The 13,991-nt window shown below is 52.1% G+C and overlaps 1 protein-coding gene across 1 annotated transcript in view; it reads left to right on the plus strand.

The window, feature by feature from the left end:
• Positions 1-13,991, plus strand: part of Slit1 (slit guidance ligand 1) — a 165,100-nt gene that overhangs the window by 93,998 nt on the left and 57,111 nt on the right. Inside the window, exons 5-6 of the mRNA XM_074078625.1 lie at positions 12,573-12,644; positions 13,691-13,762. Coding sequence (XP_073934726.1) covers positions 12,573-12,644; positions 13,691-13,762 — 144 coding nt within the window. The remainder of the gene's footprint in view (positions 1-12,572; positions 12,645-13,690; positions 13,763-13,991) is intronic.

The raw sequence follows: 13,991 nt of genomic DNA on the forward strand, positions 1-13,991 counted from the left end.
ATTCTCAACTTCTCCTTGGGGAAGCTTAGAATGGCAGCCACTGTAGTTTGGTTCCTTGTCCGGGGCATGGTCCCCTCCCCCAGCACAGACTAGGTTTTACTTCCCAAGCCCTGTTGCTCTTCTCCTTTGTGTGTTCCCTCTGTTCCTCTCCCTCTTCCTCTCACTACCCCGCTCCTTACCCCCTCCAGTACTAGGAGTTGAACTCAGGACCTCTTGCTTGCTAGGTATTCCTACAGATACACCCTCAGTCCTATTGCTCTTAGTTTGTATTTTTCCAAATAGGATCTCGAGCTAACTTTGCCTGGGCTAGCCTCAGACAGAGATCCTCCTGCTTCTGCCTCTCAAGCAGCTGGGATTGCAGGTATGCACCACATCTGGCTTATATTTTTCTTTTCTTTCTTTTTTTTGTCTTCCAAAACCATGTTAAATCCTGTTTCCCATCATGGTGTGTGGTGGTGCACACCTACAATCCCAGCACTTGGGAGATGGAAGAAAGAGGATTGCAAGTTTCAGGCCAGCTTGGACTATATAGCAAGCATCAAAAAAAAAAAAAAAAAAGTCCCTCTTCCTCATCTCAGGTCCACCCTAGTCCTAATCAAGGAGAGCCCAGAGAGTCTGCCCTTCAGAATGTAAATTGGCTTAGCTGAGAAAAATGACAGGTAGGAAGGATGGTCTGAATGCTGAGCAGTATGTACAATACTCAAAAATATCCTGAGACCATCCTGGCTATAACATGCCCAGCAGAGAGTCATGCAGGAGGCAAAGTGGATCCACCATCTGCAGGATGACTTCTGCATTCCCGTGCCAGGCCTCAAGCCCAGGCTGGGACTGTATAAGTAATTTTCCTGTGAAAGCATGGCTATGTCAGAATCAGCCCCATCTACCAAACATCATTTTGCTAAAAGCCAATTTGCCAAAAGGCAATCCAAAAGGCCAATTTGTCAAGTGATCAATTCATCAAATTGACTTACTTCCTTTAACTATGTGATGTGAGTTGACTGGTTCGTGTTCTGTCGTTATCACATCATTTAAGGGGTTCCATTTGTCTCTGCCCATCTCCTGGTGTTTGGCCTCCAGTGAACCTGCCCCCAGCCTCTGGCTGCAGCCCCAGAGAGCTAGGACAGGGGCCCCAGCCACCCTTAAAATGCTGGGAAATCACAAGTAAAACCAAGTTGCTAAAGAAAACAAAGAAATGTAGCAAATCCATCCTTTGAATTGGCTGACCTATGACTTGGCTTTGGGGAGGTGACCCAGAGTGGTGACTCACCCCCTTGGGGATGCTGGTGAGGGTCTTGCTCCCCCTTCCCCCACCAGGGCTGCTTGGTTTTAGAACCAGGAAAGGCCATGCCTCTCCCAAGCTTGTTTGCCTATAAACTTGGTAAACCATATAAGATCTCAGTCTTCGATTTCCTCCCAGGCTGTGAGAAGCCAGGGGCCTGTGTAGTTCAGGAAAGAGTTTCATAAGTTGTGGCCACCTCATTTTATAATTCTACCCAGTTCTGTCTTTATTTTTTTCCTCTCTTCTCCTGAGTCCTATTATCTTACTCTATTTTGCAACATATCCTTGGGGTTGCCTTCCTGGCTTTCTGAAACAAGGTAGAAAGGTGTTCAGAACCTTTCTGCTGGCTCTTCCTCCAGTCCATTTCCCCCTTGATTCCTGAGGTCCTTTCCGTCCAGTGGCAGCATCTCTGCCCTTCTAACAGGACCTGAAGGCATCATCCCTGGAGCCAGGCACAGCCCCCATTCTTTAGGGAGCTGTGGAACCTGCATGTGTACTGTGGTGTCAGAGAGAGACCCTGGAAAACGCATTGTCTTCACCCAGCCAAGTCAGATCCACCCACCACCCCACCCTAGCTCTGCCCAGTGCCTTGTTGGCACTTGGTCCCAGTCCCTCATGGATTCAAGGTGGGGACTTCTGCCTCGATGCCCTCTGTGCAGCTTCCCCTCAGCCTGAAAATTTCCTCACAGCTTAAAACTATGAGCCCTTTCCTCTCCTGGTATTTTTCACTTCAGGAGATTTCTGTCCCCATTTGTCCCCTGCAGTGGGGACTGAGGGAGGAGGACACTGGCATGCATCGAATTTTGCAAAGCACCAGGTATGGAATCAAGGCTTCCCTTCTTTTTAAAGCTGTTTTTTAAAGTCTAACAGAGAAAATGTACCAATCAGTGTACAGCTCGCCAAATTTTCACAAAGTGAAATCAGTCATATGACCAGCACCTGGTCAAGGGGATGCATTACAAGCCCCCGGAAGCTCCTTCCTACTTCCTGCCAGTCACTAATCTCACTGTTCACGGTTCAAGAGTAACCATGAACCTGACTTCTAATAGATTAGCTCCACCTGCTTTTGAAGGCAATGCGATTAGCCGTCCTTTACACAGGAGCTATCAGTCTCAGAGAGGTTAAGTGGCTTGCCCAAGGTCACAAAGGCAGCAAATGGAAGACCTTGGAGTCAAACTGAGGGCTGTCTGGTTAAAGCTCCTGTTCTTTCCTCTGTGTCTTTCTCCTGCACTGCCTCCCCACTCCCACCCTGTGTCTGGTCCTAAACACTTGTAGGAATCTGGGACAGGAGTCTTGTCTCCCCACTGCATCCCTGCCCAGGACTGAGCGGGATGCCTGGGGCTTCCTGGGCCTCAGAGCTCATTACACAGTGGTTGAATCATGTGACCCTGCCCTGGCCGTCAAGAGGGCCTGCCTTCCCCCGACCGTCTTCGTGCTTGGTACCATGGTACCTGGGACTGGGCCTGCCACTCATCCACGGCCAACAGAATTAAAGGCAGAGTGGGTCTGTTTCTGCGTGTCCCTGTGCTGAGTGGGACGCCAGCCTCTGAGCCACTTTTCCTTGTCAGGGCCAAAGTTAGCTTCCAAAGGAGGGCTGCTTTGCAGAGGGGCCTCTCTGATGTCTCTATTGTGGCAAGTGATGCTTGGAACTGCCCAGGAAACAGCCCAGTTCAAGGAACTGTCACCCAGCATGGGTTTTTGGTGCAGCCATCCAGGCCTGCAATTGTCCCTTCCTAATGAGGTTTCTGGAACATTGACTCTGCCAGGCTGGGGGAGGATGGGCTGCTGAGGGAGAGCTGGTGGGCTTTGTGGCTGACACGGAAGGAGGCATCTGCAGCTCTCAGTGCCTGGCACAAGGTGTGTGTTCAGGAAACAGGAGCAAATAAATGACAAAACTCAAACCTGCCACGTTCATGACAGCAGCCTCAGACCATCCATAGCGGCTTGGAGAGTGTTCACTAGTTTTTATTTTTTTTAAATCCCAAGACCTTACGGAGCATGCTTGAGCTTTCATTCCGTAAATTTTATTATCTACGAGAGGGAGCAAGGAGAGGGGACAGGAATTTCTGCAAGGTCACAGATCTGGACTGCTCCATAGTTGGCACTGGTAGTTTTAAGCCTTCCCAACTGTACAGTTGTCACCTACTGGGTGCCAGTCTCCCCTTCCAAGCTTATGTTGCGCACAAGGAAACTGAGGCCCAAAGAGACAGCCAGTTGGTGCTGAGCTTGGCTTGGACAAGGCCACCTGGCCCCCTTGAGCTCTTCCCCTCACAGAAAAACTTTCTGGGGAGCTGCAGCCACTGGCGCCAGTTGGCCTGATGCTGGTGGCCAGCATCAAGGGTGGAGGAGAAGGGTCTGAGGATAGTGGCCAGGCTGAGGAGGCAGAGGAGCTCCAGAGCCTGTCCTGGGTTTTGTTAAGGTCAGAGACAACATCAAAGGGAAGGGCTTGTGGTGGGTGGGACCAGTTCCCCTTCACCCACCAGTGAGCCCCTCTGACAGGAAGCCCTGGTCTCCTTTGCACCCTGGCCTTGCCCTGACCCAAACTTGACTTGTGGAGAAGATGCGAGACTTGCTTGCACCCAGAATCAGCTGACTGATGAGCTGTGGATGCACATCTTCTGGGAGCACGTGAGATTTATGGACAGGCAGAGTCCTGGTCTCTGCATTGAGGTTGGAGCCCAAGGCAGCACCGGTCAGGTTTTTGTCATCAAATGCTCAGACCCTACCTTGAAGGTGAATTAGATCCTGCTCCTGGCCTGGAAATAGGTGGGCACACCTGCAATATGCTGCCTACATAAACACCTGGGCACCGGAATGCTGTCCCATGGGCTAGGAGAACAGGCAGGGACAGGCAATTGCAGAATTAGTTCCCCTCCTAAGTGGGAGGCATAAGATCTATGGGGAGGCCTACAGGACAGGCAGAGACATGGAAGAGTGGACCAGTGTGTGCCTCAATATCCCGCCCATGGGCTTTGCTAGCCTCCCTTCAGTGAGGGCATCTTGCAATGGGACCTGGGGTGCTGAGGTGCCCTTGTGCTATGAGCAGAGGACTGACTCCTGCCTGTTCCTCATCTATGCTGTCAGGTGGCCTCTGTGCTGAGCAGAGACAGGCAATTTCCCTTTTTCCCCTTCTTCCTCCCTAGAAGGCGTGCATGGAGGGCCTATGGGGCAGCTGTTCACTGTTCCCACCTCCATGCAGCCCAGTGCCCAAGGTGAGGGGCCAGTAGCTTTTCTTCCTTCTCTCCACACACTGGGAGTGACAGTGTCCAAGGAGCTTTGAGGTGCTGACTGGGCACAGGGGCTACGACCTTATTTGCTTTAGCCCTAGCTGGGACATTAAAACATGTTATGACTTCCTGTAAAAAATGTAGCAGTGACAGGCTGTGTCAGGCAAGGAACCAGACACTGGTGGGCACACCGAGAATGACTCACACTCTGGGAGGTTGGCATTGTCACAGGCACTGGGAACTCACTGGGAGTCTTGCCTGAGGTCAGGCCATGGGTTAGTGCAGAACTTGCCTGAGCCTCACTCCCTGCACCCCCAATCCCCTATTTCCAGCTCTGAGTGTCCGTGCTTCTCCCATAGAACCCAAAAGACAATGACAAAGGTTGGCAAGTGACTGCCCTGACCAAGAGCAGTTACTCCCCGTTTACCAAGAGAAGCTGAGACCGCAGGGGTTAGAAACCTCACACAAGGCACCCAGGGTATGTGGCCTGCTTGGTCTGCTCCAGGGCTGAGTCCTCAATCCCACAGTCTCCTGAATGAGATGCCCCAGAGCCCTGTGTGGGGTTGGCTCAGGATAACCAGCCAGGCTGCAGGGGGTGCGGGGACAGGCCTGACTTAAAAGACTGACAGAGCAGCTTGGCTGGAGCCCAGAGCTTTGGCTGGGCCCCTGCTAATCCCCTTAGAGGCTGGGCTAGGCAGGGACCCAACAGGTTAGAGCAGGAAGGGGGGATTAGCCATGAGATCAAGGGGTACTGACCTTGGCTCTCCACCCTGGAGGGAGTGCACAGGAGGGGACTGGAGCATGGCACTGGGGACGGTGCCCAAGTTGGGGGTGGAGGCTGGCTGTTCCTCCTCTCAGGGGAAGGAGGCTGGCTGGGGTCACAGGGATATTCCACGTCCAGTGGGGGCTGCTGTTGATAGAAGTGTGCCTCCTCAGAGCCCTTGACCTTGGGTGACAGGGTGCAAGTTATGCATTTGGGGGGAGGATCTTTGCCTTCAGGACACTTGCCCGAATCCCCCACACCCCAGAGTGGATTCTCTTCCCTGGAAGTTTCCAGGATAGTTGCTCACTTGCCTTAGTGGCTGTCTGACTCTCCTTGTGAGGCTGCTGGTGCCACCTTGGAACTACCGAGGGTTCCATCAGGATTTGGGGAAGAGGCATCATCAACAGAATGGTGACTATTCAACACTTCTCTCCCCCGTCAGAGCCCTCATCTGTGGGGTCTTTAGCCCAGCCAGGCACAGCAGGTACAAGTTGCCTGTGGTCTCCTATGACACAGAGCCAGCCTGTCTGCCCCAAACCCCTAGCTGCCCCTTCTCAGCATGTAGCCTAACATCTAACCCCTTGTTTTCATCAGAAAAACACAGAGGATTGGAGCAGAAGAATCACATGAGTTAAAAATTGCTGAGACCCTGCAGTGCATGAGGCCCTAGGATCCAATGGGAGCAAAAGAGACTACCTTCAGCAGACTATGGTCTGGGGGAAGATGGGTATGAGTCAAATGTCAGTATTTCATTACACTCAATACACCTGTTCTTCTTTACAATCCTGGATTGGTGCTGAACAGGAAAGGCAGGGAGTTCTGGAAACTGTAGAAGGCAGTTAGGGGTTAGAGAAGGTTATCTGCACACTGAGGTATGAGGGATGAATAGGAGTTTGCTGGGGAAAGAGTGGAGGAAGAACAGTTGAGGCAGAGGCAACAGGAAGTGCAAAAGTCCCTTGGCAGGAGGGTTCTAAGGAGCTGAAAGACTATCAGCACAGGTGGAGTAATAGACAGGTATGTGTCACCTTCCATTCCCATTTTGCTGATGAGAAAACTGAAGCCAGAGAGGGTGTCTTACCTGACTCCACATGATGTGGGTGGGCCAAGGCTTGCTGAGCTTATCTTCACTGTGTCACTCAGCTGTGGGCATTCTTCACACCTTGGCTCCACAGTGTGTGCTACCCCTTCACTGCCCTGAGTTCCTCCCTCCCCAAGGCTCTGCATCCTCCACCTCCCTGTGGCCAGGACCAGGCCATCAACTACTCCAGATTTGCTGTCTGGAACCCTCCTACTCCCAGGAGGTTCCCCTCAGTCCTGTCACACCCCAACCTTGCTCCTCACTTGATGGTCTGTGACAGGACACCATGGGAGGATGGGGCAAAAATGACTAAGTTTGAGGGAGACAAACTTTCCCTGGCTGAGGGCCCGGTAAAGGTGCACCGGTGCCCTGGGGATTTCCATGCAGAACACCTGCAAACGGAAACAGCAATTATTTCTAACAGGTTTGGCAAGGATGAGACAAGAATTGGTCTGGCAGGAAATCAGGTGAGACAGAAGAGAGCCAGTCATTTGGGATGTGGCTGAGTGCAATTCCAGGGACGGTTTCTTGCGCCACCTGGTGGACATGCTTGAAACAACCATGGAGCATTAGTGGACGGACAAAATCCAGCATTCCCTGACTGCTGCTGACCCAGGTGGAAGATAGAAGGTTAGACACACAATCTCACTCAATCTTCCACAAGCTTCTGTGTGGCCAGTATCTTACAAACAGGGAACCCAGATCTGTTTGGTTCCCTGGCCTGCGACTGGTGAATGGCAGAAGCCAGAGTTAAACCCCAAGTCTTTCTTGCTGCAAGTTCAGGCTCTTCCATCCCCCCAACCCTCCTTGCTGCTGGTCACTGCACTTGCCTGAGACCTCCAGCACTTCCTGTTTTCCTCTGCTCTGGAGGCTGGAACCAGTCAGAGGGCAATGGCCTGCTCTAGTCTCCCTGGGAGCTGGCTGAGCTTCCTGAGTGAGGTTCCTGGTCCTATGTCTCACCCAATGGCTTTTAGTCTCCCACCTACTTCGCCAGCCTGGGGCTTTTGTGACACAGAGCAACGTCCACAAGGCCATCATATCACATGCCACTGGTCTACCCTCCGCCATGCCCCAGTTACGCCAGGCTCTGCCAGGCCTCCATGCCTCTGCACTCACTGGCGGGGCTGACCTTCATCCTTCTGCCTCTCCCTTCCCTCCTCCTCCCCACTTAGTGCCTAGTGTGACTCCTTATATGATTGCTTTTCCTGAATTGCACTTTGATGTATGCTATTATAAGAAACAGAAACTTGGAACCCATTTATTGTAAGGGTCTAGGGTTATCGATCAGTGTACACTGTCATTTTTCATAAAGACCCCTGGGGCACTCATCTGAGTGCCCAAACAGCTGTACTCCTGAGAAACGGGTCCTTTTAAACTATATGTGTATGGTGGATGCTGTCAGCTGGCCAGTGGGAGCCTCGCTCTGCCCAGCTGGCGGTGTGCAGGTCACGTCCAGCAAGCATTCTGTGTACTGCTATTGATTTTCCTTCTTCTCTTCACCCCATTCTTCTCTCTGCTCTCTTGCTGTTTTGTAAATCCCCGCAAGCCATTGTAAAGCCTTTATGGAACAAGGGTTGGTGTCGATCAATAGACTAATCAATTCAAATGAAAACCCTTCCTGGCAGGGCTGTGGTGAGGATTAAGTGGAATGATGGATGTGAGTGCAGTGCAGAGTTCCTCCCTGGCTCAGCCTGAGGGTGGACTGCCATCTGGGGCTGAGGTGAGGGTCCCACTGGAGGTCCCACTTACCTCACATTGTCCAAGGTGCCATTCACTCTGCCCTTGGGACAGGCACTCCCATTTCCCTGCTGCCCAGTGGGTAGAAGATAGCTTGTGGTTCTGTCCGTCTTTCTGTCGCCCTCTAAGATGTGACTATCAGTAGTCCTAACTCCTCTTCTGGGATCTCAAGTGCCCCAAAATGCCGAGCACCTCACATGATACATCCCTGATTCTTCAAGTTCCTGTAACAAAATACCACAGGCTGGGTGGCTTGTAACACACCAGAAACTTTATTCCCGGGGGTGGGAAGTTCACAGTCAAGGCGCTAGAAGTATTGGTGTGTGGGGAGGACCTGCTTTTCTGGTTTGTGAAGGCGTCTCACAGTGATGTGGCAGGCAGCACTGATCTGTTCATGAGAGGGTTCCATCAGAGGATTCCATCGTGGCCTAACCCCTCCCAAAGGCCCACTTCTAACGCCATCACCTGGGTCACTGGGCTTCAATACAGGAGTCTGGAGAGACAAACATTCCAGCCACAGCGTATGTTCTTCAAGTAGTCCGCCTGTGGGGCACATGGTGGAGGGGAGAGGGGCACGTTAGAATCCTCTGGCCCAGGATTTCCTCATGGACCAATGAGGAAACTGAGAACCCGTAAGTGGAAGTGACAAAGCAAAGCCTCTTAACTGTCTGGCTCAGTGACATCTGGTCTTAGCACATCCCTCCCCTCCTCAGAAGCTCTTGGGGGTCCTCACTGTTTGCTCCCCAGAGCACACCTGAATTGTTCGTCAATGGTTGTGTAATCAATTATCTCAAAACATGGCTTAAGGGCAGGGGATGCAGCCCAGTGGCAGAGTGCTGGTCTAGCAAGGTCCTGGGTGCCATCCCCAGCACCATGAAATGAAAATACAATGGCTTAAAGGAACAGTAAACATTCATTATCCCAGTTTCTGTGGGGGCTGGCTGGGGGCTTTCCTTGCAGTTGCTGGCTGGGGCCGTGCCATCGGCAGGCCTGGCAGGGGAGGACACACTGCCATGGGGCCCACTCGCCTTGCTGGCTCCTTATCACATGGGTTCCTCCAAACAGCTCATGACATGGTGCCTGGCCTCTCCCAGGACGAGTGGTGGTCCATGACAGATCAAGAAGGAGGCTCTCGTCTCATGTGATCTGGTCCTAGAAGTCATCTCTCACCACTTCCATTCCTACTCAATTTTTTAAATAAATTTTTTTATTAGAATATATTCCTTATATGGGGGGATTCATAGTGACAATTGTGATTAGATTTATATTATACATTACTTAGATCACCCCCATCTTCTCTCCCCCTCAACTCCCTCCCCGCCCTACTTAAAGCAATTACAAGGTTTCTTTGTTCTGTTTCATAAGTATATGACATCCATCTACCATATACCCTCACCCTAATCTCCTTCATTCGCCCTCCGTCCTCTAACTCAATTCTTTAGGAGTGAGTTACTAACTCCTGCTCTCAGTGGAGGGAGAGGGATCCCCCTCTGCCTTTTGCAAGGAAGAATGTCAACGAATTTGTGGACAAACTTTAAAACCAACACAATGTCCCGTCTGCACACACCAGCCACAGCACACTGCATGTTGGTCCTCTGTCCTGCCTGCTCCTTCCTGCCTCTGGGCTTTTGCACAAGAGGCTCACACTGCTTAGAATGCGCCCTTCATTTCCCATGTCTGCCTGGCAAACGTGGACGTTCCAGATCTGCATCACAGACCACCCACCTCCCTCAGTACAGTTGCTAACTCCTCTCTGCTCTCACAGCTCTGGAAAAGATGCTCTGCCAGAGATCACTGGAAGCTGGTGTGTAGCTCTGTGACACTGTGTCAGCGTCTGGGGGGGGGGAAGGGGACAACAGACCACGAGCTCTCAGTACACATTTGTAGAATGAGGAATCAAGGCACATCCCCTGCTTCTTGTCTCTGCCCTCTCTTGGGTGCAAGCTCTCAGAGCAGACTGTGCACAGTTAGCTCTGCACCACTGCCCACTGTGGACCCAGCTGCCCCTGGTGTCTACAGGTCGGTGCTCCCCCAAGGTGGGCTTGGTTCCCTATGGGCCTCTCACATCTGCCTTGGGCTCTAGTTACTCTCCTGGCTATGAACCTCCAAGTGCAAACAGTCTCTTTTTATCTTTGTGGGTTGGATGGCCCCCACTCCAAATCTAGTAATTTACCTGTCACCTCACCTTGTTCAGGGCCAGGAGCCCATCGAAGAAGGGTGTTAGACAGGTCCACAGATCCAGAGAACAACAGGGCCGTTAGGGCTGTGCCACATGGCGGCAATTATATGCTACAAAGCAGAGACTAGAGGAGACAGGCAGCAAGTAATGAAGGTGCTCTTTCTAGAAAGGAAAAGGCGTAAGTGACAGGAAGGATGAGGCAAGTAATGAAATGCTCCTCTCAAGATATATGAGGCTAGGCATGGTGGTGCACACCTCTAATCCCAGCATGCAGGAGGATGAGACAGGAAAACCCTGAGTTCCAAGCCAACCTGGGCTACATAGTGAGACCCTGTCTTGAAAAACAAAATGAAACAGACATATGAAGCTGGAAGGAATTGCTGAGAAAAGGAATGAGTGGGGCACTAGGAGCAGCATAGGTCAGAGGAATTTAGAGAATGTCCCCAAGGATATTGACAGGTTAGCTGGAAAATGGCAGAAATAGCCAAGACTAAAGACCAGAGAGAAGAGGGCGGAGGCTGACTATGGGCTGTGTTCTATGGGCTGCAGGGTGCAGGCTATAGTCAGGAAGGTTGGTGGAGACTGTTGGGAGACAGACAAGAGAAGGGAAGCTGCCGAGGCATGCAAGGTCACACAGGCTGGTCACCACGCAGAAAGACACATTCAGAATGGAAGGTGGTACAGTGTGTGGGGAGAGACAGGAGTGTCTCTTTCAAGGAGAGAGCAGGGATGGGGGTGCCATGGTGGTAGAGCCCCTTTGGTCACTGCCACTCACTGCTGCAGGGGTGGATAGTCACTTTGCAAACTCTTATTTGCCCATTTTGTATAGGAGGAAACTGAGGCTGGAGTGGGGAGTAGGGTTGACTTGCCCGTGCACATTCACGAGATGGGAGAACTGTACTCGAGGCCCCTGTGTGCCCGCTGGCCATTTGTGGCTTGTTGGGAAGGGCACAGCCTGCTGGAGGTGGAGCTGTGGACCATATTCTTGGGCCCTTGGAGGAAGGACATGCTCAGAGGGAAGGTCTGGCTCTGGAAAAGGAGCCAGGATCTGCAGTACTGCCTGGCACTGGGTCCCATGTCTGGACAGTCAGCCCTTGGTGATTCATTCTACACACCTGAGAGTGACTCTGATGCAGGGTTGTGGGGCAGATGGCCCGGGGCCCCAGCCTAGCCTAGCCATAGGTACACTACATAATACCCTGGTGCTCAGCTCCCCTCTCTGCAACATGGGCAGACAACAGCCCCCACTCCCAGCACTGCTGGGTAAGCAGAGGCTCTAGGGCCTGAATGCCAGGGTTCAAACTTGGGAGCCACCATCCGCCAACTGGGTTACCTTGAAGAAGTTGCTTAACTTCTCTGGGCCTCCCTTTCCTCCTTTGTAAAATGGAGATGGTATTACCACATCTATATTTGCCACAGTTGGAGTTGAGGTAGCTTCTGTGAAGTGCCAGGACATGGCCCAGTGCGGGTGTTCAGGACACACTTGTTACTGCCACTGTGAGATGGAAGGGTGAACTTGAAAAGATTTTTAATGTCTTTGGAATTAATGAGACTGTGAGGAGAGGGAGGTAGAGGCAGATGACAGGTACCAGAGGCCCAGTCCTACCAGGTTTGCTGGGGGAAGCATCTGGAAGTTGGCCTGGGCTCACAGGAATCCCTGAAGCACCTCTGGCACACCGGATCTTGATGAATGAGAGTGATGGAGTCCTCAAGGACTCAGGAGAAGCACTGGGCCCATGGTTGGTGGCCATGGGGCCATGAGGCCAATCCCTGAGCCTGCTGTATTTCCTGCCCAGGCGCTCTTGGTGCTCTGCTACCAGTAAGTCCCAGAGAGTAGGGGACTTGGGAGTCAGACCCAGCCTGGAGCTCCAGGCCTGGGTCAGCCACCCCTGGTTGTCTTGTCTCCTTCTCCAGCCAAGCCATGACCTCCTCCCCAGTAAAGTGCATAAGCAGGGGAGAGTGACTCACCTCTTGTGTCCCACAGCCTTGGAGAGGTCCCTCTTTTGCTCCTTCCTTTGCACATGGTGCTGTGTGGCTGGTTGCAGCTGTGTCAGGCTTTTTTTTCTCCTCCAGCTGCAACTCTGTAAGAGAAGAGGTGGCTGAGGACAGGGCTCCTCTGCCCAGCTCCATCACTCATTCATTCATTCAACTAATGCTTACTGAGTGGCCACTGTATTCCAGACCCTGTCCCCAGCTATGGCATGTGGTCACCATCATGCCCCCTGGCCTCCCTCCTCATGGTAGCACTCTGGAGTCATCTTTCCTAACCAGTGTCCTCTCTTGTCTCCTGCTGCTTTTTGTCCTCCCAGGGACCTGAGTGAGAATGCCCTCCAGGCTGTCCCCAGGAAGGCTTTTCGAGGAGCCACAGACCTCAAAAATCTGTGAGTACAGGTGTAGGAAAGGCCACCCTGACAGTGTCCTAATGGGTCTCTCTAGGCTGTGTAGTCCAGGCTGCCAAGGAGCCAGCCAAGGAGCTCTGAGGTGGCTGGTGCCTACATGGTCTTCTGGAACAATCTGGGCTTGGAGAAGGCAGGCCCACCTGCCCTTCCCCTGGCTCCCAGTGTATGGTTTGGTGGGGCTCTGGACATAGGGCTGGAGAGGGTCATGAACTGTGTGGTGCCATGCCACACTCTTGGTCCATTGCCCTCCAGTTTTTGGGTCTCCAAAAGACTGTGTTTTTGGTTTGGTAGCTGGGTTTGAATCTCTTCCAGTAACATTGTCCAAGCTGAGGAAGAGGCTCAATTTCACTGAGCCTCCATATATTGTTCTGGAAAATGGGCATAATAATATCTTCCCCTGCAGGCCTGTTGGGAGTCTTAATGAGATCTGGAAATGCATGTACTTTGTCAATTGCTATTTAAATGTGATAGTTTATTATTGTTATTCAAATGTATTCTGGTCCAGGCTTACCACCTCCGCAAGGTCTGACTATCGCAGGGATGGCAATTGCCCCCATGCTTGTCACACACCCCTGTCCCACGCCTGCAACAGACATTGGTAATCGATCACCACATTCTTTCCCACAGAGCTCAGATCTCAGCTTCAGTTTGCTCTGAAAGCAGCTCTCTGAGTACCCAGGGCTGGTCACTCTTGCTTGGAAATCTGTTTACCAGAGCTAGCTGTCACCGCTCCTGTGTTACTCTCTCATTTTTCATCTGCCAGCACCCTCTAGGTGCTCTCCAAAATAGGAGGGTGGCGTGCCTGCTCCCCAGGGGCTATACAGGTTGGGAAGAGTAATAGAATATAACTTTTACCTCTCTGTATTGTTTTAATTGAAAATAAGAAGAATTCAGCTTCTATATTGTTTACTATTTGGATCGACACATGTGCACAAGAAATGATGGGGTTGTGCCTCAGTCAAGACTCTTGGACACCCCGTTCTGGGTAACTCATCCTCCTCTTTACACCTCCCACTTTTGCTTCGCAGACAGCTGGATAAGAATCAGATCAGCTGCATCGAGGAAGGGGCCTTCCGTGCCCTGCGGGGGCTGGAGGTGCTGTAAGTAAAGCCAGGCCGGTGTGGGATGTGGCTGGACGTCAGGAGGAAGGAGCCCTGAGGATGGGAGGACGCGGGCTCTGGGGTCACACCTGCAGCTGTGTGCGTAGGCTCAACATGCTTAGGGTGAAACCCTCAGCAGACAGTGGCATTTGGCTGAATTTCCGACAAGGGCAAGAGAGACCGGGTGCCTGCCCCTTCTGTCTGGGGCAGGCACCCAGTCCTGGGCCTG

This window comes from Castor canadensis, chromosome 7 (assembly GCF_047511655.1).
Source record: "Castor canadensis chromosome 7, mCasCan1.hap1v2, whole genome shotgun sequence".
Lineage (NCBI taxonomy): Eukaryota > Metazoa > Chordata > Mammalia > Rodentia > Castoridae > Castor > Castor canadensis.